Source organism: Martes martes (assembly GCF_963455335.1).
Source record: "Martes martes genome assembly, chromosome: 14".
NCBI lineage: Eukaryota > Metazoa > Chordata > Mammalia > Carnivora > Mustelidae > Martes > Martes martes.
In genome coordinates, this window is record NC_137902.1 from 77,171,246 (window position 1) to 77,195,563 (window position 24,318).

The 24,318-nt window shown below is 40.0% G+C and overlaps 1 protein-coding gene across 1 annotated transcript in view; it reads right to left on the minus strand.

The window, feature by feature from the left end:
- Positions 1-24,318, minus strand: part of RYR2 (ryanodine receptor 2) — a gene marked incomplete at its 5' end in the record, with an annotated part of 631,749 nt that overhangs the window by 161,892 nt on the left and 445,539 nt on the right. The window contains 12 exons of the mRNA XM_080822946.1: positions 1,212-1,289; positions 3,018-3,155; positions 3,987-4,076; positions 5,904-5,982; positions 8,227-8,390; positions 10,026-10,166; positions 12,658-12,748; positions 14,090-14,310; positions 15,448-15,617; positions 19,988-20,108; positions 22,348-22,453; positions 24,097-24,283. Coding sequence (XP_080679072.1) covers positions 1,212-1,289; positions 3,018-3,155; positions 3,987-4,076; positions 5,904-5,982; positions 8,227-8,390; positions 10,026-10,166; positions 12,658-12,748; positions 14,090-14,310; positions 15,448-15,617; positions 19,988-20,108; positions 22,348-22,453; positions 24,097-24,283 — 1,586 coding nt within the window. The remainder of the gene's footprint in view (positions 1-1,211; positions 1,290-3,017; positions 3,156-3,986; positions 4,077-5,903; positions 5,983-8,226; positions 8,391-10,025; positions 10,167-12,657; positions 12,749-14,089; positions 14,311-15,447; positions 15,618-19,987; positions 20,109-22,347; positions 22,454-24,096; positions 24,284-24,318) is intronic.

The following is a 24,318-nucleotide window of genomic DNA, read 5'->3' on the forward strand; positions in this document are numbered from 1 at the left end:
GAGATCAGAGACCTTAGATAAACCACATTAACCTTTCTGTGGATTTTTTTTTTTCTTTTAATTTATTTGAGAGAGTGAGAGAGAGAGAGAGAATGCGTGTTGCCGGGGGAGGGGGGCGCATAGGAAAAGAATCTCAAGCAGACCCCCACTTGAGTGGGGAGACCAACACAGGGCTCGATCTCACAACTATGAGACCATGACCTGAGCTAAATTCCAAAGTCAGACACTGACTGACTAGGGAGCCACTGAGGCTCCCCCAGCTGTGACCTTTTGCTTATCAAAATCTTATCTTTTTTTTTTTTTTTAAAGATTTTATTTATTTATTTGTCAGAGAGAGTGAGCACAGGCAGACAGAGAGGCAGGCAGAGGCAGAGGGAGAAGCAGGCTCCCCGCTGAGCAAGGAGCCCGATGTGGGACTCGATCCCAGGACGCCGGGATCATGACCTGAGCCGAAGGCAGCCGCTCAACCAACTGAGCCACCCAGGCGTCCCTCAAAATCTTATCTTATCTAAAATCTTATCTCAATCTTAACAAAAGATTGCCTCTAACATTCTCTCTTCTCCTTTTGATTTTCAAGTTCACTATTTCATTTTAAGATCTCCATCCATACAGGAGCAATGACAGAGGGAAAGCCAAACCATTTAACATAATTAATATGACCTACTACATAGGGTTTCTCTTTATGTATTTATTTCTCTTGGATCAATACTAGCGATGCCAATACTGTTGTTTGATCACCATATGGACCTGTTGACTTCCGATACAAGACAACACATTTTCTTTTACTCAAATCAGCCATTTCAAAGTACGCTCCTTAGCAAGCCAGGAGAACAGATACAACTATGGACGGAGCAGGCAGAACGCCCCCAGTTTCCTTGGATAAACGACTTAGAATACACATTCTTTAATGAGTAACTGAGGTTACCCTTAAGCAGAGCATGACTAATTCCTGATTTATTCTCTTCTCGCACACTACTTCATTATAGTGGGATTTTTTAAATAGCCATTATCTTTAAGGAAAATATGTCATCTAGAAGAAACATCCTAGAAAAAGTCATATCAACTTTAAAAGCAATTAAGGTCCGTAATTTTCAATTTCCAGACCCTTTATATGATCACCACATTCAAATAATTCATGTGGAAAATACAAGCAGGAAAGCGTCACAGTCTGCTTTTTAAAAATGATGCTTTTAAAAGTCCGTAACACTTACGTGCAGGTCTCTGGATAGTGTGACATTGCTCATGTCAATGGCTCGGGGACTATACCCGTGTGCGGCATCCACAGAAACCTAGATGGTTTATGTGACAAAAAATGGAGCCTAATTAAAAAGCCCAGTGGAGACTTAAGACAAACGTCAGAAATACAGGACAAATAAACTTCCGCACGTCCTGTTGCATCAGATGAAACCGGCAAGTATATGGACAAACTTAGTTCACAAACATATCTAGCAAATTAAATGATGTTTGGGTGTCTGATCGTTTCAATTGATGACTGAATAATATATCCCAACATCTCAGGGACTGCCAATCCCAAAAGCTAATGATCAGAATTCCACAAATTGTGCAATGAATCCAATATTCTGAAACATTACCTTCGTCAAAGGATCCCCTGTATTCTTCGGTTCCTTACAGATTCAAATTAGATGCATAAAATTTATTCTTCCTCATGCAAACAGTAATTAATCAAAGAGGGCAATATTTACAAATGTTTCAGTGGGCCAAATGTTAAGACAAAATACAGCCAACTCTTTAATTTTAAAAGTACTTCATACAGCAGTCAACGATTAACCAAGTTATCCCCAATAACAAGGAAACTTAATTTCTGAATTTTGGTAATTTCTGAATTTTGGCATTTTTAAAATGAAACATACCTTCTCATCAACTATAAGACTTCTCATACTGCCCTGTGCTTTTTTTTTTTTTTTTTTAATATTTATTTATTTGAGATGTGGGTGGTGGTGAGGGCAGAGGGAGAGGGAAAAGCAGCCTTCCTGCTGAGCAGGGAGCCCAACATGGGGCTCAATCCCAGGACCCTGGGATAATGACCTGAGCTGAAGGCAGGCGTTTGACAATGAGCCCCCCAGGCACCCTACCCCCACCCCACACCCATCTCAAGGTCTTTAACTTTAATCATACTGGCAAAGCCCAGTTATTTAAGCAGTATTTTCACAGATTCCAGGAACTGGGGATCATCTTTGGGAGCCATATTCTGCCCAACACAACATCTATAATCAAATTATTGTTCTGTCCTTGTCATCTCCAAGCACTGCTGTGTTCCCTACCTTACTCAAATTAACCACCCACCTGACAGGCCAGTCTTGATCCATGGCGATCACCTTGAGTATTCCTCCTCATCCACAATCCTATATCAGACAGTCACAGAATTCTCTCTCTTCTACTTTAAAAATATCTCCAGGATATATCCACTTCCCTCCATTCCCACTATCTTTGCTCTAATTCAGACATTTAATACTTCTGTTCTGTTTTGTGGCATGTCTACAATATCCTTCCCAAGGAATCGGCCTTTCTGTCTTCAATCTCCCTCTTCTCTGATTCATTCCCCATTCCACTGTCAGAACTATGTTTCCAAAATGTTTGTCATTCTCTAAATGTTTCTGCCATACAGGAAACATCTGTGGGCATGGATGGAGTCTTCCTCGTCTTAGTATTCCCTGTAGCACCAAGTCCTACTTCAACTGCTCCACGATGATAAAATGATTCCTAATCTCACAGATACTGTAGCAAATGTCTACCCTTTTTTTTTTTTAAAGATTTTATTTATTTGACAGACAAATCACAAGTAGACAGAGAGGCAGGCAGAAGCGGGGGTGAGCAGGCTCCCTGATGAGCAGAGAGCCCGATGCGGGGCTCGATCCCAGGACCCTGAGATCATGACCTGAGCCAAAGGCAGAGGCTTAACCCTCTGAGCCACCCAGGTGCCCCAACAAATGTCTATCTTAAAACTGATAAAAAACAGAATTAGACACGAGCAGTGGATTCGCCAGTGTGGTTCTTACCTGACTTGTCTGAGAAATGCGACGCGTCCGATTGTAGAGGGCCATGCTGTCTCCCTCCCGTGTTCTCTCAATCCTCCAACCCCATGCCAGCATGGTTTTTAAAGACTCTTTGATTGGCCAGCGATAAATTTCTTTTTCCTAGCGACAAAAACAAAGAGGGGGAAAAAAAGGTGTGGGCATGATGAATCCGAATGAAAATAAAAAATCTGAAATAGGCTGCCTCTCCTTAAAAAGAAAAAAAAAAAAAAAGATGGACATTGTTTTTAAAAATTTAAAAAAGAAAAGAAAATTTAAAAAAGAAAAGGTAAAATAAAATTTCAGAAAAGCAGAGTATGAGTAGAGATTTACTTTGACCAAGACCGCTAAGAGGGATTGCAGCTTAGTACTGCATGGAGGTTAATTTCCTTCCGTTTCCCTGCTTCTGATCCTTTGTATAGAAAGTAAAAAGGAGAAGCAGTGCCAGGTCATATGCTATGTATGTGAAGGCTTTTCTGAATAAACACCTGAATAAACAGATAAGAATAACTCTCCCTCTGTAAGCACCAAGCTATAAAGTCCTGTATTTGTCAAGATACTGACTGTTCCCTCACAGTAGTAAAATACATGAAAACATATAAATAATAATCATTGTAAATTACTTCATTATCCCTCATCAAGAAACTCTTAAGCATGATAAGAATATTTTCCAGAGTCCTTAAAAATATGGGGGAAGAATAAAAATTTTAAAAGGACTGAAAAATACTAAGGAGATTAATATACTGATAGAATTAAATACTGATAGAAAATACAGTTAAATACTGATAGAAAATGAGAATAGAGAAGACAAGAGACAAAAGATTAAAAAATGGGACCTTTAAATACAGGGGTTTTTTTTTTTAAGTGTATACAATAAGACATTTAATAAGAAATTACATAATAAAAATTTCAAAATAAATTATAACTATATAACCACAAAAAAAAAGCCCTTACCTTTTCGGATAGTAGTTTATATGGCTTCATTAATGGCTGAACTTTAGATGAGTCTGAATATATTTCTCCATAAATCCATCCATTTGCCAACTTAGAAAAAAAATCATCAAAATTATTTTACATGGATTAGTTGGGGAGAGTGTAGGTGTGCATGTGTTTAAATACATTTGGTAAAATAAATCTAAATAAGCCAAGACATTAAGTTCTGAATCCCAGCCAGCATAAAGAGTTCCACCCTGACCAATATTATTTTTGAGTAATCACTGAGAGTAATTCTGTTCACTCAGAGATTAAACATACCCAGTCTTCCTTAAACAGACCCAGGTCTGTGACTGGCTCATGAGCACTCCCCCCACGAGCAGACTACGGGGTGCCTGGCCCCCACGATAGTGATTCTGCCACATCGTGGGGCCCTCCACCTAAGATGTTCTTTTCATTGTTTTTTTAATGCTTTTTTGAAATGCTCATTTTTAGAGGAAAACTGGATGATTCTGCTTGATGGAGAAGCTTTTCTGAATAATGCTGCCTGTTTGTCCACTTCTCAACACGTTTGTTCCGCATTATTTTGCTCACATACGTATTCTGTATCCATCACCGCTTCCCTAGCTCCTCTCCTGTCCGCCTACGGACTCCGAGGAACCGAACTGGAATCCCTCAGGACAGCCTTCCTGGACACTTCCTCTCCATCACCACCAGCTCAGGACCCAACAGGGTCTTTACAGAAAACGGAACTTAACTCTACTGACTCACCTCGGAAGTAAACCTACTGAACAAAGAGCCACATATTTATCAAACCAGAAAGAGGGTTTCTCAGGAGGAGACCAACTGGCTGAGGCAAGAAATGAAATCAATAGGAAGTCTAGCCGGGTAACACGGAGCTGCCCTACAAACACAAGCGCTTCAGAACCCGTCCTGTTCAACCTTCACTCCGCCAGCAGCACATGCTTGTCTCAGATTCCTGGGTCCTCAGCTCACATGCTCCAACAAAAATTCACAGCCACCATCTCTCAAATGTAACCAGGCTCAACACAGTGTGAGTACTCGGCCACAAGCCTTGAGAGAATTTCATGGTAGTGAGACATGTGTTACTTATCTCATTTGCTTGCACCAATTTTTTTTTTTCTTTTTGACAACACAGACATGTCTTCTGGCTATGTGATTTATTCTTAGCGACCTGCACATCTCCTCAGTAGTAAGACACACAACAGAGGAGTGGAAGGTGTAAACAATCACTCATTTTCAATTAACAATTTTTAAGGTTTTAGCTAACATGAAATTATATAGAAAGTTTCTTCAAAAAGATTTCTGAGCCAGAGTCACATTTTCTGATAATAGTTTAAATGGTTTCATTAATGTTTGAACTTCAGACGAGTCTGAATATATTTCTCCACAAATCCATCATGATTATTACTTATACTTATGATTACTTTGTACTCCCACAAACAATGTGTTTAGAAACTAGATTTATGACTTAATAGAACTTTCATTCCTAAAACTGTGTGTCTTATGAAAAAATTCTTTTTTTAAAAGATTTTATTTATTTATTTGAGAGTGGGGGGAGGGGCAGAGGGAGAGAATCCTCAAGCAGACTCCTAACAGAGCACAGAGCCAGACTCAGGGCTCGATCCCACGACCCTGAGATCCTGATGTGAGCTGAAACCAAGAGTCTATTGCTCAACTAACTGACCCACCCAGGCACCCCCTTATGAACAAATATCCTTATTCATATGTGTATTACACATAGGTTAATGGCAGAACTAAATACTGTATCAGCAAATCATAATTAAATGTTCTTTCCCAATCTAGACACAGCTTTCACTTTAAAGTAGGAAACGGTCACCGTCAGAAATATCCGAGCGGTGACCCATCATTGGGTATAGTCAGTCCTGAGTCAGAATGTGATACTCTCACTTTTACCTTGTCCATTGACCATTTGTCATGAGAATGTTCTGCATACTTGTTAATGAAGTATTCCAACTTCTCGGGAATTGTAATACTATGAGAAAAACAAAGAAAAGAAAATTTGATTTTGTTATAGGATTTACAGGAAATCATACCAATAATTTACTCACAACTTATGACTCCATAAATCCCACTGGATGCACAACTCTTAAAAAATCATCTTAACAAGGTATTACTTTTCCATAGTGTAGGAACAAAGTTAAACTCAAGCTGTAATGTTCTATCTGCTCATCTTAAATGAATTCATACATTATTATGGCTCAACATAAGCTATATATGGTAAAAATTATATATAATATAAATAAAAATGATTAAAATATATTCAAAGATAAGGACAATAGATTATACCAAAAACAAATTTTAAACCTGAATCAAGATACAGTTAGACTTAATGAGCTTAAAGACATACTTCTCTTCCATATTCATTCTTTGAAGTTTTTCTCCCTTTTTGACTTAAGCCTCATCTACAACAACTGTAAGTAGGTAAAAGATGGCTGAAATCTGGTTACATTTTTTAAATGTACTAAAATTCTAAGTTAAGTCATACAACTAGTGATGTGTTAATGATTTTACATTTCGTGGTCTACATATGACATTCTAACTATTGTTAATACGGACTATAGTGAAAAGTAAGCTATTCATGCTTTGTGATAACACTTATTTTTGATTCTTTTCATATCTAATTCATATTTGATCTCTTGAACAGATGTCGAGTGCATGTGAATGATAACCAATGGGACTTGGGAATATTAAATATATTGATGAATGGAAAATTATATACATATAATTCCATTCATTCACACACATAACTTACTAACACAATTACCATTGAGAACTGAATTCTAAAAAAAAAAAAACCTAGCATAATGAGACGGTTTACTGTTATTTTTAACAATGTTATCAGTGAGTAGTTGAACTATAGGACACAGACATATTTAAGAAATAATATATAAAAATCACAAAGATGTAGAAATGATTGATACCAGTAAGTAAACCTAACCTGGTAAGAATTCCCCAAAGGGACAAGCCTAGGCAAATGAATACACATGCCCGATGGTTGTTAATTAATTAGAGTTAATTAATCAACACCAAGACCATGACATGCTCTGATGTTATTTTAAAATCCTGGATTATACTGTATGTTAGCAAACCACAAACTTACCCATGTAGGAACTGAACATGTGATAGTCTGATTTACTTACATTGAAGAGATACAAAGGATCAATCACATAAGCCAAATACTGGGGGGGCAGAGTCTTTTCTCACAGGACTGTCATCAAATACCAAACATGCAAATGTAAGGCATTATCCAACTAATGGCATACCACTCGGGTTGAAATTTTGATCTGTTATGGAAGCTAAACCAGCCGGGGGCTGCCCAGAAGCCTAAAAGTTGAACTCCCAAGCAAATTCAGATGCTGTGGACAGTAGCTACCAAGTGACTACCTTGCTAACCACTGATGGCACAGGGTCACCATGGGATCGATAAGATAATGTAGCATGAAGAGTCAGCTTTCCTCCCCAATGGGAAACCATGGTCCTACTCAAAGACAGTAGCAACAGAAATGCTGAGACTCCCAGACACCTGAGACATCCCATTTGCGAAATGATTTACGCAACTAAGTACAAGTAAGAATGTTGATAATGTTAAGTAACATTTTATCTGTGTCTAAGGGTATTGCACTGCAGTCTAACTGCATGCTCAATTTTCCACCAATATTCTCATTTGATATTCCCTGGAATCCCATAGTTTGCTTTATGATGTTGAACATCAGTTTCTGCCCCTGGGCTCTGCTGAGATGTAGTGATGGTGGAGTGACGTCCCACAGCTCACAGGAACAGCTTGGTCCTGCATGCTGGTATCACCCCCAGTCAGAGATGATAGACAGAGGTTGGCTGCAATTATTAATAAACATTTAGGGTCAATTTTCAACTCAAGATAGAGCCGATGGGCTTTCTTGATGAGAAATAATATATATATATATATATAAAATAATATATAATATATATATAATAATACTGTATGTATTACCATGTGGTTATATACAGAGACCTGGGTTCTGATGAGTCTCCTGCAAGTTACATCTTGTCTACTTCTGATATTTGGGTAATCATAATTATCACGACTATCATTTTGTCAAGTAAAGGGACCCCTATCAAAAGGATACCAATTCAAAGGGGGCATGGATTAGAGAAAGTTCACTTTAGTACCTTATTCAATTTCAGACTTCACACATCATTTACAATAAAAATCTGCTGCAATAGAAAGAGTCCATACTTTGAGGTATCAACAGGTTGTGGGTTAAAGTTCCCTTCAGAATCCATTGATGACTGTTTTTCCATCATACTGACATAATTTGACTCCATGTAGTCTGGGGGCAAAGCTCCCGCAACTGCACTCAGGCAAGGCAGTGCCAGTTTGAAAAGTTCTTGTTCATATTTCTGGGAAGAAACAGAGGATCAAAACAAACCAACCAACAAACAAAAACAAAACACACACACACACACACACACACACACACACACACACACACACAAAAAGACAAAACAAAACAAAACAAACAAAAAACACAAAAAACTCTGTATTACTATTGAGCACAAGTTGTCAAAATGGTTGCTGTGGCTGGCAAGATATTTTATTTTTTTAAAAGATTTTATTTATTTATTTGGTAGACAGAGATCACAAGTAGGCAGAGAGGCAGGCAGAGAGCCCGATGCGGGGCTCGATCCCAGGACCCTGAGATCATGACCTGAGCTGAAGGCAGAGGCTTAACCCACTGAGCCACCCAGGCGTCCCTGGCAAGATATTTTAAGCGAAAATCAGAATGACCCTAAGCTAACTTAACTCCCTTACAGAATTCTTCCTCTAGCAAATGGAAAATACAGCCTGAAATCCCACCAAACAGGAGAGAGACTGAAGTCAGACTGACTGCCATTACCATTTAAGAAGAAAATCTTGGCTTCTCCAAGAGTGGTTCTCAATATTTTATGAAATCAATCTGAATGTCCTAAATGTATAACATGTCTTGATGACATAAACATAATTTCAATCAATTGCATAATTATAGAATATTGCTACACCATATTATAAAGACTACATAAAGACTACATTCTGGAAAGTAAAAAAAATTTAACCAATCTGTACCATATTACAAAGGTCTAAATACTAAAATGCTAAACTAAGAAAGAAATTCTATTGGGAGCATGCACAAACAAAATTTCAGGGAAGTGTCATTTGTACATTAATTACATAACTGATTAAATTTATATTTACGATTTTTTAAATAAAAAATTATTATTTAAAAATTACCTCACTTTAAGTGTTCAGTTTTAAATTAATGTTCTGAATCCTTCTAAAACTGCCTTCTAGGTATTATTTTAAAAAGGACTCTCAGTTTCCAAAGGCAATTCAGTGACATAAAATATCAAGACGTAGCTTCCAACTGTAGTCACGGGTGAACTTCCCTAGTACATAGCACACTTCTGGATCTCTTGCTCCACTTGTCTAATATCGTGTATCCAGGAATTCAGACTGATTTGGATTAACAATTTAAACAGAAGCATACAAAGCAGGCTGTTCTGATTTTCCCTGAAGAACTATCCCCACCCCAGCCTTGTGAAAATACTATTCAACTATTCCTTATAAATCTGTATAGAAAGCAACACAGAGTGACTTAAATCTCCACAGCAGCAAAGCAGGAAAAGCCACTAAGGCCACTGGAATATTACAATTTTATGAGATTGCGTTTGTTTATATTTGATTAGATTTCATCATGGTTTTAAGATCCGGTGACCAGGGAGGGTTTGAGTCTGGGTAAGTCCAAACGCACCAGAAACTTAACCACGTGCCTAATTTCCCGAAACGCTTAGCCATTTTAAGTTCCGAAAGTGTTATGATCACAAGGAACAGGTTACCATAATGATTACTAAAATCAAATATGAATGGCATTCTCAACATTTGTTAGACATTGAAAAAAAAGGAAAAAGAACTAAGTCTTAATAAGATAATATTTCACTAGGAATATTTAAAGCTTTTAAATGACTGCATCACACAACGTCCATAAAATCTTAAATCACCTTTTGAGACAGGGCGTCAAAGATGCCCCAAAACAGCTTTCTTGATAGATGAAGCTCTTCTTCAGAGGCGGCTCCAAAGCTCCCCCACCCTCCAGGCAAACAGTAATATTTCCAGCATCTTTCATAATGGTTTGTCAGCAGCTAGGTGAGAAAACAATTACAAATGCAATGAGTGAAAGATAACTTTTAAATTTTTCCCATTTCCATTTGACATTCAAATGCCACATAATAAGGTCAACTGAAACAAAGCTGCTCAATCTCCTGTGAATTCTTCTGGAGAACACGATTTATTACCTTATATACGATGCCTGTTGAAAATTGAACACGGAGCACAGTATGAAGACCCAATGCCCGATGTAACTCCTAAGTGCATCTTGGACAGCATTCTTTTTTTTTTTTTTTTCCTTTTTCCCAGTGAGGTTTTTTTTTTTTTTAATTTTATATCTTTTCAGCGTAACAGTATTCATTGTTTTTGCACCACACCCAGTGCTACATGCAATACGTGCCCTCCCTAATACCCACCACCTGGCTCCCCCAATCTCCCACCCCCCGCCCCTTCAAAACCCTCAGGTTGTTTTTCAGAGTCCATAGTCTCTCATGGTTCACCTCCCCTTCCAACTTCCCTCAACTCCCTTCTCCTCTCCATCTCCCCATGTCCTCCATGTTATTTGTTATGCTCCACAAATAAGTGAAACCATATGATAATTGACTCTCTCTGCTTGGACAGCATTCTTTATGAGGCTGGCTAGGGATGTATCCCTGGGTCCTATACTTGTTGCTATCATTTGCTTGCTTTTATGAATCACGATCCTTTGGCTAAGCACAGGTGCGCTTAATGAAAGGACTGATGTCAGGATGACCCAGAGGCTCAAGGGAGTATCTCTAGGACGCAGCAGCTGAAATGTACATATTAGAAGGGTAATCTACCTCTGAGCATTTCTGCTTCCTTTTTGCCAATCCTTAATCATCATCTTTAAGCTTTGCTCCAGACCTTCTACCTCTAAGTAAACTTCCCAAACTACTCCATTTCAGTAATGTCTTTACCTATCTTTCTTTGGTGATTATTTACCTATATTTTACTTCATAAATAAAATATAAAATATTTATTTTATTTTACCTATATTTTATTTTACCCATATTTCTTTGGTGGTTATGCAATTTATTATCTTGCCGAGTGTCTGTGTTCATCTTCAGTTTTCGTCTGTGTACGTTTGGTTTGTTTAGGACTACACTGTAAGTTTAAAGGCAAGGATAGAATCTTCTAATTCTGTTGCTCTTCAGAAATTCATTTTTGATCTTTAAACTAACAAACATACACGACCACTTGAATTAATAAAATGATCTCTACGCATCAACTATAAATTTTTGGACTCTCTTTTCTGTCACTAAGGAGGGAAATAGATCAAAAAGGACGGATGTTATCAAAACAAACTACATCTCTTACTAGAGAAATACTTCCAGATTAGTCTCCCTCTCAATTACAAACCACACACACACACACACACACACACACGTGTGCGCGTGCACACATGCGCACACATACACATGATTTAGAAATCTCAAATGATGAAACAGTGAGATTGAGTGTGTTTGGATTAGCCTGGAAATATCTACAACCTGAAAGAGTTTATCACATAAAGTAATACTATCTCTTTTTTCAGGTACCTTCCAGCTCATCTGTATGAAGAAAAATTTGTATGGAAAAGCTCTTCCAGAGGATAAAAACTGTAAAAATGGGATTTTTAGTAAGGATATCATTTATTCTGCCTCATCCATTAATCTAAATTTGTTAAACCAAAATGAATTTTTCAGGGAGAAAGACCATATCTGCCAGATGTCTAGGGGTGCTGAGAGTAACAGCTCAAAAAATTGACTCATTTTTATCTCAAACTTCTTTTTGCCAGCACTGTTACTGTGTGGCCATGAGGAAAATGAGGTTTACCAGATGCCTGTGCAGAAAGGCTCCCCACAGAACAGTCATTACACGTTCTATGACCTCCATCCACAGACCATGCTATTAGATGTATTAGGACACACCAAAATTTTAATCCTCAATCTGCATTGTGATATTAGATGAGAGAAAAATACTCTCAGGTCAGTAAGACAGTATGAGACTCGATCATTCATGAACAGAATAATGAAGGACAGAGAAAATGTCTAATTCTTCTATACTCAGTGACAAGCTGTGAACAGCACAGACAGAGAGGTTATCTTTGAACCCTATGACATAATATTTGGAAACTGCCATGTGATTACCAACTTAGAAAAAATGGGTGTTTGGACAGCCCGCTCTTTATCCCCAGAGGTTGCTCACATTTCAGGCCACACCTACTACATGTTTTTCACCCTTAAGAATACTTTGGCTCATGTTTTCTTTGTGGCCCATTTTCCCCATTGATTTCCATTTCCATTCACCTACAGGAAATCAATCTTAGAACTTCTGTGATCTTTCAGGACTTCTTTTATTGTGATGTGCACAGTTCTCAAATTTACAGGCCCACTTTCAAGAACTGGAAGAAATTTCCCAGCATCGAAAATCAAGCATGGCGTTTCGAAGAGCTGTGCGCGTTGAAGAGGAGAATAGTCAAGAGGACCCAGTAATCCCGTAACTATAGATGTTTCCCCTACTCACCTTAAGAGGCATCTTTGCGTGTTCATTTAATAACGGGACGTCAAATACTAATCTTCGGAGCAAGTGCTGCATCATAGAAGGTCTCAGTTGGCTGGTGGAACAAAGTTTATTTTAATAATGAAGGGAAGTAAAAACAAAAACAAAACAAAACAAAACAAAATAATGAAGGGAAGTGCCTCTACACTAAGGAAATAATTCATGAGACTATGTAAGTCAAGAACCTGTACCTACACCTCTCTTCAGACGGGGTTACTTAGGTGCCCCCAAACCAAAGATTAGCCCACTGCTACACAACTGTACAAAGTTACATTTCCAATTCGTCTCGGTCCCGTGGACCTGAGGCCACTCCCTACTTGCCACAGATGCTCCTCTTCTCCCTTCACTTCCCAACCACCCACCACCACAGACCCCACTGTTTCCTGAGACCCTCGCTCCAGTAATTACAGTAAGTGCTTCTTCCCTCACTCCACTGGCCGGGAAGGGTCATCCATGACTGAATTAGAAGCAAACACAAGAGGGAGTGTTGAAAACAGGAGGGAGGGAAAAAAGGCTGAGGCAGAAATTTGGCCAGAAGAGGAAGGGAAAGAAAACTCACACAGCCCTATTGTGTCAGGTCAGCCGGAATGGTTCACTTCATTTAATAAGGAGATAAACTCTGTGAGACAGTTATTTTGGGCCCGTTTTACAGAATTTTAGGGTCAGGGGAGTTAGAGACATGACCCCCAAGTTTTTATCTCCTTCAGTCCCATCTGGTTTCTGAACCCACAAACATCGCTGTGAGTGAAAACATTTCTCCACCAGAGCACCACTAGGCCACACACCTTCACCTGCTCTTGAAATTAGAAGGAAACCATCACGGAGCCAGTGGCTTGAGAAATTGTCACTTTAGCTGTCAGAACTCCAACAGGAGAAGTTTATGTTCTGGCTGTCAGAGTCAGACTTTGAACACTTCTACCTATGGGAAGTGGTTTTCCAGGATGAAGGAAATAGCCTTCATGATCGCCACAATAAGTAATGCTTTAATATTAGACTGTGTCATCTTTTATATTTGATAAGTCTCTCTTTTCCTTTCTCTTCTGGAAAAGGAGTTAAAATCATCACACGTCGTCAAAAGGGGAGAATCTTCCACTCTTACACGAAAGTGGCCCGGGACTCCTCACATAGTTCCCCTACCCACCAACATCCAGACCACCGGTCCAGCACTCCGTCCAACTGCCATATAGCCTACAGAGGCCTGAGGCAAGACTCCTGCACCTGACCCGGAGCAAGGGCGCCCTGATTCCAACCTTGGGTACAGGGCACTACCTAAAATGAATTCGCTTTTTGGTACGGAAATTTCTTCCAAAATCCCTAACCTTTTGTCAAGGGCCATATCATACATTCTCCCTCTTCAAGCAGCAGCAGCTTGACACAGAGTGCGTCTCCCACTTACCCACAAATAGAGAGTAAACAAACTTCTATGGAATCCCGCTGAGCTTTGGTGAGAGAGCAGCCCTTAGAGAGTCTGTACACAGTGTGAAGTAAGGAGTCAATGAGAGAAGCGTGGTGCTCTGTGCCCGCAAAAAGGGGGGCACATCTCGTTAACAGAGGCAGCACGGCTGTACAAAGGTATCGATTGAGGGCCAAGGCCATGTCTGTAGCACTCAGAGCAGCCTGGAAAGGAATCGTGAAAGTAGAAAGTCATTTGCGTTTGGCAGGGGACAACTCTCAAAGGGATGAACGTATGGACACGGGCTTTTGTTCTCTAGAAAACAACAAGTACATGAACAATGGAGATGTTCTCCTAGGTTCTGTCTCTAAGCGTGGCTCGTAGGATTTTTTACCACTAGAAACAATCAACTTTTAATTGCTCATAAATAGATAAAGACGAAGGGATAGCTTTCGTGCTAGCTCCCTCCTCGAGAAGCCCAAGAGGCTCACATCCTGTCATAAGATATCAAGGGGAGGATGGATGGGAGATGAAGACGCTAATCAACGATATTTGGGAATGGGAGTTATATACATTTATATTTTAGCTCACGTCCAGCAGAATCAATAACCAAAGGCCGATTGCCTTATTATGGTATCAGCTCTCCTGGTTAGGCTCAGAATTTCAAGTGAACACACCCAATAAAGGAAAAAAAATTTGCTTATTTTTAGGATTTTCCTCGCCTCACTTTCCTGAAAGAGCTACTATCAACTCAAGATCTGATTCTCTGGAATCAAAAAGATCCAGGAGTGAGACTAAAGAGGGTATTATTATAACTACCGAAATAACATTTAGAGTGTCAGCTTATCCTACAATGCTTTGGACAATAGAATATTTATACCAGTAATGACAGGTTCTCCATGTGGGCCATTGGATGGACAGGAGAAATTTCAGCCTTATCTGTGCTTTAAAAATAAAGACACCAGGATGATACTGTAATTGGCACAATTCAACAATGTCCATTAAACATTCTTAATACTGTAACTGCTTTCCTTGAGAAGCATAATCCTTTAGGCCAGTTTGGAGATTAAAAGGACCCTCTGTGACTTCCCAAATTAGAGTTATTCACACTTATTGTCCTCTGTAGTACCCAATCAGAATTCTTATCATACTGCTGAGGTTGTGAGTTTTCTCCACTATTCAGTAAATTCCTTAGGACATAGTCTATTTTATTTTCTCTTTACCTACCACCTCCCTAAAAATATAATACGTAATCAGTAACATTTAGTGACCATGAATAAATGAATGACCATATCTATGGAGACTATCACAAGCCAGAGAATGAAGAGTCAAAAGCTGATGTCAACTGTTCAGATCATTACCGTATCTAAAGAAGCAGCAGCCCGGAGATCTGGCAGAAAGCCAACCTCGAGAAGATGGAGGAGGAAATCTTGAACCTCAATCCCATAGACCCTGTCAAGGAACAAAACCATGGCTGCCTTGTGATCTGGGCAAAACCCTGCAGACATGTCAGGCTCCACCACATTCCCATCTAAAAGAGAGAAGGCGACATGTCGTTGTTAATGGATAGATTACAAACGGCTTCTCTCCAGCCTTCTCAAGTTTTAAGTCAAGTTACCAGTTGAATGGCTTTTTTTTTTTTTTGGTCCTTCTACTACCCACAAGCAAGTGCTGGGAATTGGCTGAAGGATTATGCCAGTGCAATTTAAATTCAAGGTCATTCAAAATATGACTTGGGCATCTGTTTATTAATCACATGTATCATCAAAGACATAGCATTAGATTAGATAATGAGAAGGAAACGAGAAGGAATCCAAAATTCACACTGTAAAACTATCAGTAAATACCATAAAAAGTTAAACTGTAAAGTTTTCACTGTTTTCAAAAAAGACAGCCCCTTTTAAACACTAATAAAACTAACGTATCCCTATGTGATAGTCATGGTTCATTTACATATTTATGGCTTAGGCAATTGCAAAATGTTGAAACAACCCTATGAATCAGTTTGACTTTCAAATGAAATATGTTTCATTAATCATAATAGCATTTAACGACATTTGGAACATATTTGAGAGTCATAGTATTTTTCTCAACAGTCAATATTTGATGCCTATATAATGAGTAGATTATATAGATTATATAGATGCACAGGTTGGGAACAACTGATATGAGGAATTGGGGGATTTATGTACCAATTTAAGGTACTGGAGGGCAGATTCGTTTCCTGTTTGACCATGTGATAATGATACCAAATAACATTCTGCTATTGAGGACACACCGTAAGATTCTACGAATGACATCACAGAATCTTTAATACTGATCCAGTGTGGAGGGAAAAAAGGACCCGGGTAAAGAGGATACACCAACACAATCATCCTGAAAAAATAAGGTTACAATGTTTTTGTTTTCCTTCGTTATCAAGGAATGGATTTCGTATCTGAACCGTGAAACTAAACAAGAAACAATATTTTAAGGGAAATTACATTAAAGGCTAATATGCAATAGCTTCTTTCCCTTAGTAAATTATACTAACACCCAATACACCTACTACTTTTCTCCCTATAATTAAAATAATGGGAATAATAGCTCTTGTTTGTGTTGTTATCAGGCACTCTGCTAGGAATGTTACAGACGCGATCTCACACAGTTTCCAAAACCACACTGTGAGGTTGGTGTTTTTAGCTACATTTAAAAGATGACAACCAACCTTCAGGGCCGTGAAGTAACGTTCCTAAGGTTGTACACCTAATAACTGGCAAAGTCGGATTTAAACCAAGGAAAATCAGATTTAAAACCCAACCAAAGCTGAAATCTGTATGAATTTCCAGTTTAATTCTCCTAAAAATCACATTATTAGGGAATTTACATTTAAAAGGTCCCAGGATTTTCACATACAGTTGTGCCTAGGGAAACGGTAAGCCACCCACTGATCCTGAAATGAGACTCCTTCGCACAGACATTTGTTTTCAGGCACATTACAGCCCACAGACCTGGGACTCAGGACACATCCATCTGTTACCACCTACTGTTTTATCTTCATCGTCTCCTGAACACACTAGAGACTAAAAGGCTGGGGAATGGCCTCTCATCAGACTTCGAGCTTATGAACTAGAAGGAGGAGGGCCAGGTGCACTGGGCTTAGCCTGTGGTACCTGCAGTATTCCTCTGCCTGCCATCACGGCCTCGGACAGTCTGTCCAAACCCGCCAGGGCCGCGCACTGCAGGAACAGAACATCAATTTTGAGACCGTGTGCTTGCCCTCGGGTTTCTGAACCCTTCCTGCCTGCATTGTTGTTCTGGGCCACACCGCAGCTCTAACACATGATAAAAGATTTTGAGAAAGGCCTCAGCTATCACTAAGGGAGGAAGAGGCAAATTTCACCTACTTAATACAGAACATACAACAGTAATTATCACTGAGGAGTGGTGATGTTTAAAGAACCAGCGGACGTGTCCCTGGAACATACAAAAAGCTACTGATTTCACTTTTAAAGTTGATTTAAATGAATGCCGTGGCAAAATTTAAACATACAGCTTTCTGTCTACATTTTCCAAAAAAGGAAAGTGGTAAGAAGAAAAACATAGAAATTTAATAATAACCAATGGATTGGGTTTTAAGAGCCAACCTTCATCATGAGTTTGATAGTTCACATGCACACAAAAATCCTTTAAATCCCAAGGTAGACAACACAGTGCATATTTATGAAGAAGAACATCACAAAATAATACAATTACAGGACAACTAAGAGGAAGAGGAAAGAAACCAACCTGGAAAACCTTTAAGGGTGGGAGAGCAGGTAAGTGGAGCAAAATTAGGAGACATACAGAGACTTTGGGGGAATTCTGACCAGGACATCTGGCTTCACTTATCGCCCATCTCTTGATTCTTTGTTATTACTAATTTTACCTTAAAATATAGCACTTCTCTGTTCCCTAATCTGTGCACCACTGGTATTACTCTTATCTTTTTCCTGACAGTGTCAGGTCTGTGGCTCAGAATATAGGGAAACGAAAAGACATCTTATTTAAGTAAATGAACATTACACAAGAAGATCACTTGCACGTACACAAAAAGAAGAAACTGCCTCAAGGGGAGAAGGCAACAAGCCATGAGACAATTTTTTTTTAAGATTTTATTTATTTTTTTGACAGAGAGAGACACAGCAAGAGAGAGAGAAGCAGTCTTCCCACCGAGCGGGGAGCCTGATGTGGGGCTTGATCCCAGGACCCTGGGACATGATCTGAGCTGAAGGCAGACACTTAACAACTGAGCCACCCAGGTGCCCCCTTGGGACCATTTTTCATTGCAGCTTTCCCTCACATCATAACGAATGTTTAACTATTGTGGCGGCTCATGTCACCTGGAAGGAATGTTTGGGTTTGTGAGCGGGCGCCTATGAAACGTTACTTTCTCATAATCGGAAGACTGGCAAGGAGGGTAAGCCGCCTTCACGACACAGTGGTCCCTTAGTCTAGACTTCAGGTCATAAGAGCCAACCCTCTCTGGGATTTGTAACTGATGGGAGAAGAAGAGCAAAACATGTGCATTCTACCTATTTGCATTTTCTTCTAAAATTAGAAGTTTAAGTAAAAATGCTATGTGCAACAATATCCAATGAAGTATTGAAAAGTGAACACAACTGATGCTGGAAAAAGGAAAACGAAAGTGTACTTCAGAATCTAACTCTCTATCAGTGTCTTCAGAAACTCCCAAATCTTTGTTTCTATGGGAGGCAGAGTGTGAACCATCACCAGGGGACTGGGCCTCAGGCCTGTGCCCTCTGCCATTTCTCCTGTAGCTTGGGGAGCCACAGGGGAGTGGCATGGGTGCCAACCCAGGCCCTCTGTCACCCCCACCGTGGAGCATCTGCACTCCACTCAGTGCTGCCTGAGCCCTCCTCCTTCCCCAACCCAATCTGGGCTGCAGGGGGATGGGCCACGGTTGCTGGGATTGACATAGAGAAGGGGTTACTACTTTATTCTCCATGCTTTTGAGTTACTATTAAAACCTAATCAGGGCACCTGGGTGGTTCAGTCAGTTAAGCATCCATCCACCTGAATCTTGGTCTGGGTGCAGGTCATGATCTCAGGGTCGTGAGATCGAGCCCTGCATTGGACTCCAGGGTCAGTGTGGAGTGGACTTGAGATTCTCTCTCTCTCCCTCTACTCCTCCCCCACTCACCCTCTCCCCCACTCTCAAAAATAAATAAATAAAATAAAATCTTTAAAAACAAACAAAACAAATCACAAGCAGTTGCTAAGCCAAAATGACATAATGTTAAAAGGATAATAAATATTGGATGAAAACAGTAAAAATTTTTATTTTTTAAAATCGTCTCCTTAGTCTTGAGAAGATCCCTTCTTTCAACACACTGGGAATTTTTAAAACCTAAGTCAAAAGCTATGATCATTTTTTGGCAGAAAAAAGCATCATAAGAAAATGATAATTAAAACTATAAAAGGGCGAGTAAAAGAATTGCAGTCAAGAAAAAGAAGAATGAGAACCAAACACAGTAGGAAAGCAATTAGGTAAGACAGGGTGAGGTATATATTTCCTCTTCTCGGGAAACTGTCAAAAATGTCACGTAAAAAGAACTAAAATCTCACTGAAAACAGCTATTTAAAAACAATGAGAACAGAAAATACTTTATAAAAAAGCAGTATCTTTTTTTTTCATTTAGATGTGTTTGTAACCATATGTGTAGAAGCATATGGGAATAGAGCTTTTCTTAATTCAATCAAAATAATGTACTTTCTAGTTCATTTCGTAAAGAAACTTAAGTCCGGTAACTATGCTGTCAGGTGGGGCCGGGGGAGGGGAATGTGGATGCTGAGGATATTATTGAAACATCATGTCCTCCCATGCTCCACTGAATTACAAAGAGGAGAAATTGGCCTTACCTTTGGCTATTGTTGGCATTTGAAAAGCAATGCTGATTACTCCCACCAAATCTCCCAGCGGAATTAGGGATCTCAAAATGGACCGAATTCGGATGGCTTCCCCCTTACCAGCATGAATCAACTATGGGCAGAAAAATCAAGGAATGTTAGAACAACTTTGTGAAATCAATGTTAAAATTCCATCTGGAAAATCTCAAGTATAGGAATCCAAGTCTAAAATAATTTTCTGTTAATGATACCTATACAGTTAGACCTCTGGCAGAAATGGTTGTCTGAAGCTTACATTACAGACAGATATTTACTTGTCCACAGTCTTACTGACATCAGCATATGCCGAATTATGCATTACAAAGAAAAAATTATCTTTAGACCCAGAATATATAGTGATATTTATGACTGATTTAGCCTCTTTCTTGCATGGGGATGAAAATGTAATTGTGGGCGCCTGGGTGGTTCAGTCTTTAAGTGTCTGCCTTTGGCTCAGGTCATGATCCCGGTGTTCTGGGATCAAGTCCTGCATGGGGCTTCCTGCTCAGCAGGGAGCCTGCTTCTCCCTCTCCCTCTGCCTGCCGCTCCCCCTGCTTGTACTCTCTCTCTCTGTGTGTCAAATAAACAAATAAAATCTTTTTTTTTTTTAAGATTTTTATTTATTTATTTACTTGACAGAGAGAAAGAGGGATCACAAGTAGGCAGAGAGGCAGGCAGAGAGAGAGGTGGGGAGGCAGGCTCCCCTGCTGAGCAGAGAGCCCTACGCGGGGCTCAATCCCAGGACTCTGAGACCATGACCCGAGCCAAAGGCAGAGGCTCAATCACTGAGCCACCCAGGCGCCCCACAAATAAAATCTTTTAAAAAAAAAAGAAAATATCATTGTATATCCATTTATATTCCACACGCATTTCTCCTAAGGAAAAGTGTATAATATGTGTGTGTGTGGTGGGGGAGGGATGGTGAAAAGGGATCATGACAGGTTTTTCAGACTGTCACCAGCTAACCAAACACCTGTGAGGACCATGAATCTGACCCATCGAGAATCTCTGCCAAGTTCTGGAGCAGACAGCAGGCGTCCATTGCCATGGAGGGTGTCTGCTTCCTTCCCCAAGAGGTCCTCAACCAATAGTTACAGAAGATGAGTAAACATAGGAGTGAACGGTTAGTCCCTTACTGAATCACTTGTTTTTTTCCTCCCACTTTAATAGAATAAAAAACTATTTATTAGCTAATTTCTGATCTTTCACTTTAATGGAAACAGAACACTGTGAGCATAAAGTTTTTTGTCTGCAATCACCTCCCGCATGCAGGTTTTGATAATCTACTCCTCCCACTTCCTAGGATGAAAATCTCATTAGCAGCAAGTTAAGCTTTTACAAAAATCAGGCTCTAGGTTTGCCGACATTCAGACATGTCTCCACGCTGTGATTCCTCTCTGTTCTCAATGAAAGGTTCTATCAAGAAAACATGGAGGTTTCACCCTACAGCTGGGAGAGAAAGGGACGCCCCCCTCCCTGCCCCCCCAACCAAACAACAACAATAACAACAGGAAGAAAAAGGAAAGACAACACAACTATAAACACAAACCCCCCACAGATGCTAAGGGCAGGGAGAAAGACGGGCTCTGGAAGCAGAGGTCCTTCGGGCTTCATGCTCGGACCGGCTCAGAAGCGTGTTTCCCTTCTACCCCAGCACCTCTCACTGTGTTTCAATCTCTACATTGTTTCCCATTACCAGCTCACAAAGCTGGTTTTATGAGCCCTAACTAGCATTTTTAAATGAATATAATAGAACGAAACAGAATAGATCAAGATAAAGTAAAAAATATATGAGTGTGTTACAGAGTAAAAGAAATACTAGTTCATGAAACTTAATTTCTTCTTGATCGAAACATTGTAGAAAAGGCCGGCCCCTTGAGTCTGCAGGGCTGTTTCCTTCCCAGTGGGTAACTTCCCCACCCCCATTGTCCCCTCAACCAATGGCGGGCACAGAGATGAAATCATGTACACCAAGAAAATGACTTTTGACAGGAGTGGTTGCTCTCTACATGCACTAAATGAGGAGAGGAAATTTATAGGAAAAAATGGGTTCTTTTCTTCATCAAGTGTGGGGAGGCTGTCTGAGTTTTAGACATACACGAGGTAACTGGCTATTCTATTAATGATTTGTACCGAAATCTCATTACTAATTTTTACAACCAAGACATTTCCAACTAAGTAAACACTTGCTCAGCAATTAGGCTGTGGCTATTATTTTTAATGGAGCGTGGAGATTATTGGCTTTGGATGCTGTTATCATCTTTGCCAGCTATGGATTTCTTGACACCGATGGGTAAGCCAGGATTGCCGCTCTTGGGCCACAGAGCACTTACATGCATTTCAGGAGCACAGCGTCCTAAGAGGTCAATCAAAGCTGCATAAAAGGTCATGATGGCATTCCCCATGTGGATAGTGTCATCCTCTTCCTCTTCTGTATCACTTTCATAGATTAAAAAAAAAAAAAAAAGAAAGAAAGAAAGAAAGAAAGCAAAGCAAACAGGTTAAATTCCATTTCAGATCTATTACAGACTTCTCAGAGAAAAGGGACCCCTAAGATAGCTTATTCTGCCTCTTCTGCTACTTTTCATATCGGTGATTAATTTGCACCTTGACATTTTTAAAGAAAAATGAGTTTAAAGATGACACCAAGAACACATTTGTGGAACATTTGATATGAAGAGTCCTTCAAAAGGGAAAAAGAGAGATTGCTAATTGGATGGATTCTACTTATTTCTAGAGGCAGACAGGCTTTGTTTTAACAAAGAAAATACCTAACGGAAAGACTTGGTAAGTTTAGACTACTTTTGTAAATAGCATACATTTTGAGAAAGGGTGACAAAGATCTGTCCTGGAAAGTGACACAGATAAGGCACCCAGAACAGAGTTTCTGCCCAGAGAAAGCACTTCAGAAATGGGAGAGCGTTTACTTACCTATCTCTCTGCCATCTACTCTACCTCACCCACCCACTCCCAAAAAATCCATCAGTGTCTCCCTCCCGCCTCTGTGAGAAAACATGAAGATTCCATTATCTGCAGACAGGAGACCGATTTAGATGCCCTTGGAAGATCCCATCATTTTTCCTCCTTTGGTAGCTCAGCTGGGCTCAGCAGCTGCAGGGTGACAGCAAGGCCTCGTTGCAAACACCATCCGGGCATGCAACCCTGCTCCCGGGGCCCCTGTGGGTACACTGGCTGCTGTGGTCCCAGGCCAGAGATCCCTTGATACATTTTCCACTACTTAGAGAACCTGAGGGCCCCCTAATCCCTCTATGGCTAATTGACCAACATGGAACAGGCTCTTGGAGGACCTCCCAGTCTGAAACCAGGCTGGCCTTGGCATGGACAGAACATCTACGCACAGTCTACGTATGGAAGAATGATGGTTTGCAGAACTGTTCTGCTCGGAAATTTGTCTCCAATCAGCCCTACATTCCATCTTCACCAGTGGTATTAGTAGGACATTCGCCTCCACAGATAACAACTGTGAAGTGACTGCCTGAATGGACTTACGTCTACTGCTGGACTCAAGTGTGAGTAATGCCTACCACGGAGAAACGTAAGGTAGTTGCTGTCTGCTCTATCTGCTATAATACCTTAACCAAGCATTTTCCTCCTCAGAAAGAAAATATCCCCTTTTCTGGACTTTACCACCATTCCAGTTTAGTTAAGCCCCCCATTCTCTTGCTAAAGGTCTTACTTTCTTACTATTGTCTTGGAAAACTCATTCCAGCCAGCTTCCCACTTAACCCTACTACAATTTCAGAGGCTCGCCCGCCATCCTTTGTAACTACTCACTGAGCCAGAGGCTCCTGGAAAATTTCACAGAATACATCTCATCCTACAGCCTGAACTTCTCTCTGCTATATCTACCCCATTTTCCTTAGTTTTCTCTTTTTCATTCAACCTATTTCCACAGCAAATTCCAACCATCTTCCAGGCCTAATTCATTTTATTTTCAAGGGCAGAAATCAGGAGGACCAGAAAATTATACCACAGCTAACAGAATGTAAATCATGTTTTGTAAAATTTCAAATCAGGGAATATAATTTTCTCTTTAGTAAGAGTGTGGATATTAGACCTACAGTGTTTTACTGGATCCGCTAGTGGGGGACGGACCGTCTCGTGAGGGATCCTCAGATATTTTTATGGCTTCTTCCATGGCTGCGAGCAGACCATTCCCACCTTCCCCTCTCAGAGCAGGACCGAAACACTCGGGTCTCCGGATGAGCAACCTCACCACGACATTCGCATTCTCTTCCACGCTCTCCCCTAAAATCAAACAAGGAACAAGAGTAAACAAACGT